Source organism: Benincasa hispida, chromosome 9 (genome assembly GCF_027475165.1).
Source record: "Benincasa hispida cultivar pf3 chromosome 9, pf3_genome.v1.1, whole genome shotgun sequence".
In the NCBI taxonomy this organism is placed as follows: domain Eukaryota; kingdom Viridiplantae; phylum Streptophyta; class Magnoliopsida; order Cucurbitales; family Cucurbitaceae; genus Benincasa; species Benincasa hispida.
This window is the reverse complement of record NC_143486.1, coordinates 7,153,626-7,158,073: the sequence shown is the minus strand read 5'-3', so window position 1 is coordinate 7,158,073 and position 4,448 is coordinate 7,153,626. Positions and strand designations below refer to the sequence as shown.

Below are 4,448 nucleotides of genomic sequence, written 5' to 3'. Positions count from 1 at the left end.
AGTGCAATTGGTACATTTATGCATCTTGTTAATAATACAAGACCAAATATTGCATTTTCAGTAAATTTATTAGCAAGATATAGTTTTTCTCCAACAAAAAGACATTGCAACGTAATTAAGCATATACTCTGAGGAACAATCGACATGTCTCAAGATTACCCATGTAATACACCTTTTACTTGCCAAATTGCCTATAAATAATAATATTTAGTGGATTTTGTAAGACACATATTCGTGATCAATCTAAAAAGATTGAAGAAAGTAGAGAAATCCATACTTCGTTATTTTATTTATTTATATATTATATTATACATTTTTTCATTTCTGTGTTTTCGTTGTGTGCTATTGTCCGACCATTTTTACAATAACCTATCTTTTTTCATAAACATATTTTTTACAATAACCTATCTTTTATCCCAAACAAAAATGATAATTTTGTCCAATTCCCCAATTTAACTCCTTCTCTTTCTTCGTGTATCATCAGCCCCTCGTTTTGTTCAATCAACCGCAGCGCCTTCCCACCTTCGGCCTCCCTACTCTGCCGACCACACGACGCCTCTTACGAGCCGCCAACGGCGGTGTAAGGCTGCCACGCCTGCCTCTTCAGCGTGCAGCGGCGCATGCGATCCACGACAAACGCGTGAGTTCCGGCCACAGTACTTTGCGAACAGTGACGCTTCTACCCAAGAGCCTGACTGGTGGCGGTTCCCGGCGACGCCTCCGAGTATGAACGGCAGTTTCTTCTTCCTTATTCCAACGACCACTCGGCAGCAGCAGCAAACCAACGTGACCCACGTGATTTTGGCGGTTTACAGCGAGTTTTCCTCGTTCCGACAAGGTTTGGCTCTGACCCACTCCCATGGACTTTAGAATAGCGTTACTCACTCCCTAACGCCTTCAAATCTACAGGTTTAAGCCTATTCAAACACTAATAGACTGCAAGGTGTCGGGTTGTTTTGCAGCATTCAGTAGGTAATAGCTTGCTTTCGCTCCGTCCATACTTGATTTAAGAGTTGTGAATTGGTCTCTAACCCTTGGGCACTCTTGGCTTGTAGTTTGGGATTGATTCGGATTTTTGAATTAAAGCTTAAGGTTGTCTCGTTCAAGGATATTCCTTCTGAACACCTTTTTGTCTTCAACTCCTGGTTTTCAGCGAAGTTATAATCTTAGAATCTTGTTCTTGTTGTTTTAGGGGCATATCCAATAGTTTAGTAGCTGTAGGACGTCTAGTAAGTAGAATTCGCTGGATCTGTTTGTCGTGTGTTAGCATGCTTCGTGTTTTACTTATTTGATTATAATATGTAATATGTATATTTCAATGAAATATGGTGTTTTATTTTGAGTTTTGAGCTGAATATGTTCCTATGATTTTGGATGTTAAAGCATGATGAGTCGTTAAGTGTATTGTGGTGATGAACATACTGATTTGTTGAGTTTGTCCAGAAAAGTATAACTTCTTTTAAGTTGTGAGTATGTTGTTTAAATGTGATAATAAACTATAGTCTAGAATGCATGTGTTTAAGGTTGTGCATGTCTGGATTGCAGCGAGCCTATCTAGTGTTAGTTTGGGTTTTGCATAAATTATGATGCTTAAGTTGGTTTTGTGGTATGGGAATTTTGATTGTGTTTGTAAATCGTAATGGTTGCTATATAGCGCACACCTTGAGGACAAGGTGTGTTTGAAGGGTGGGATAATATGAGGATACTAATAGTGGTATTTTTGAATAGTAATAGAGTAAAGGTGTAATGGTAATTCGATAGAGGTAGTTTGGTTATAAATAGGAGTTAGGTTTTGTAGGAAGGAAGGTCATATTTTGGTAGGTTAGTCCATAATGGCTTGATTGTGGAAGAGAGACAAACTTTCTCGAAAGGCTATTAACATTATTATTATCAATACTGTTATCTCTAGTGTTTTTCATATATTTTACATGTTTGAATACCTAACACATAGTTTACAGTTTGAGGTCCAAATATCTTGCAGATTTTCTGAAACCCTATTTCATCGCCACATCTTGCCCTCTTCATCTACTAGGGAGTTGAGGTTGCAAATTTCCTTCAAGATTGAACGCTCAAGATTAGATATGCCTTTAGTTTCTAAATGACTGAGTAAAACTCGAACTCTAGGTTTTTCTTTAAGATCTTAATGTTTTTTGTGCTCTTCCAATTTTTTGATCTATGCACAGGAATTTTCAATTGGAGCATTGGTGAGGAAATTCCTTCTTTTGATTCAAGTAACCAGAAAACTTGCAAGTTGTCATAATGGGCAAACCAGTCTCTCGGTATGGCTGCATGCTTTGAGTTTTCCTCTCTTATGTGTAGCTTCTTTTTTCGTTTTCGTCAACCCTAAGGTTTCTTGTCTGTTATCCATGAAGGTCGGATTCAAAATCTAAAGCTGAACGCAAATTTGAAAAGAAGGTCCAGTTTTATGAGAGTGAGTGTTGTTTTCGTCTTTGAGTGTTGTTTTGGTATCATAAACAATGAAATCTTAAATATGGCTACATGCAGGAGTTGGAGAAACTATTTCTACCTTGAATGCTCAAAAGACTATTACTAAGGTAAAATTATTTATTCCATTACTTTGCACATAGCATTATATTTCTTCATTAGTTATGGCTATTTAATTTTTTTTTTATTTCTTTTCATTTTTTGTTATTGATGGCCTTTAATACTCTTCTATTTTTATTATGTGAATAGTTCTAGAACAATTTTCTGTTTCTCCTTTTAACTTTTAAACTATCTGTAGCTATAATTTTCTTGAAATCTCAATGTGCACATGGTGATAAACATTAGGTTCAGCGAAGAGATTATGTATATGTCAAAATTAGCCCAAGTTTCTTATAACCAAACGTTGCAAGGTCATAAATTGATCATGGAACCACATGAACATAGTTACAAGGGTTGATTGGAATACCCTGGAATTTCCCTCCTCTACAATGAAAAACTTGACATGGAGCGCTTCAATCTGTCTACTTTACTTTTAAATTTTAAGATTTGAAAATAATTGTTGTAGTTACAACTATTATTGACATCAATAATATAACGTGATTGTCAGTCAATATTTAGAATGGGAATATTTTGATTCGTTATTTGATTGGTTCAATGTTCTTATTCCTTGTACAAAGTATTCTTGTACATGTTGCATACTTCTGGGGCGGAAAAAAAAAAGAAAAGAATTCATTTTGCTCTTTTAGTATTCTACTAAAGTTGATTATGTGTAATAGAAGAAAAGCCATCGAAGACGTAAAAGAGACTTGAAGGCTTTTGATCTTTCTACCCTGTCCGAGTTTCTTCCTGGATTGGAGGCGCCTAAACAAAAACCATCTGCAGCCGAGTTAAAACTAAATTGCAAGTCTAGGCTAAAGTTTATGTAAGTTGCTTGTTATCATTATTTGACATGTTTTATAATTTATCCTTGTTTATGTATTGTAATGATGGGTTCATTTTAACAGATTGAAGGAGAGAAAGCAAATGGGTACTGTTCTTAATCACCCTGTATTTCAGGCAGACCCATTGAGAGCTATTCAACTACATTTAGAGGGCACACAACCAATTGAGGAACCAAAGAAAAAGACGAACAAAAATGGGAGCAAGAAAAGGAAAGAGAAGAAGTCGAAAGCCTCTCCAAGACCTTCGTCTATGGAGATGTGACTAATTTTTCACAGGCTTTGTTTTGCCATCTAAGCCGCTTGGTAAATGCCTTCATGCTCATTTTAATTTGTGAAATCAACTTGTTTTTGTTATCATTAACAGCTGATCTCAATTGAGCTCTAAAGTCCTCCGAATCGGATCTGGTAGATGATTTTTGTTTTTGAGCTTTGTTTTGCCATCTAAGCCGCTTGGTAAATGCTTTCATGCTCATTTTAATTTGTGAAATTAACTTGTTTTTGTTATCATTAACAGCTGATCTCAATTGAGCTCTAAAGTCCTCCGAATCGGATCTGGTAGATGATTTTTGTTTTTGAGCTTTGTTTTGCCATCTAAGTCGCTTGGTAAATGCTTTCATGCTCATTTTAATTTGTGAAATCAACTTGTTTTTGTTATCATTAACAGCTGATCTCAATTGAGCTCTAAAGTCCTCCGAATTGGATCTGGTAGATGATTTTTGTTTTTGAGCTTTGTTTTGCCATCTAAGCCGCTTGGTAAATGCTTTCATGCTCATTTTAATTTGTGAAATCAACTTGTTTTTGTTATCATTAACAACTGATCTCAATTGAGCTCTAAAGTCCTCCGAATCGGATCTGGTAGATGATTTTTGTTTTTGAGCTTTGTTTTGCCATCTAAGCCGCTTGGTAAATGCTTTCATGCTCATTTTAATTTGTGAAATCAACTTGTTTTTGTTATCATTAAGGGTGTGTTTGGTATGTGATAAAAGTAGAGAGTTGAGTTGAGTTGAGTTGGTAATTATTATCTGGGGAGTTAAATTGTCTATGTTTGTTATGCAGAGTTGA

General features: G+C 35.8%; 1 protein-coding gene across 11 annotated transcripts; it reads left to right on the top strand.

Annotated features, from left to right (window-relative positions):
- The first annotated feature begins 401 nt into the window (after window positions 1-401).
- On the top strand, window positions 402-3,932 carry LOC120087239 (uncharacterized). Of its 11 annotated transcripts, XR_005484464.2 has the most exons (10): window positions 440-838; window positions 910-972; window positions 1,982-2,106; window positions 2,184-2,279; window positions 2,373-2,431; window positions 2,506-2,555; window positions 3,222-3,367; window positions 3,450-3,689; window positions 3,751-3,791; window positions 3,901-3,932. XR_005484464.2 is itself a non-coding variant. In XM_090317552.1 (9 exons), exons 4-8 carry the CDS (start codon window positions 2,260-2,262, stop codon window positions 3,646-3,648), a joined length of 474 nt encoding a protein of 157 aa, XP_090173678.1. In that variant the 5' UTR covers window positions 439-838; window positions 910-972; window positions 1,982-2,106; window positions 2,184-2,259; the 3' UTR covers window positions 3,649-3,689; window positions 3,901-3,932. The 11 variants fall into 11 exon arrangements, 9 of the variants coding, with proteins under 9 accessions (XP_038900087.1, XP_038900088.1, XP_090173678.1 ...); XM_090317552.1 differs by lacking the exon at window positions 3,751-3,791 and having other exon boundaries at window positions 439-838; XR_016531949.1 differs by having other exon boundaries at window positions 3,450-3,791.
- The last annotated feature ends 516 nt before the right edge of the window (window positions 3,933-4,448 follow it).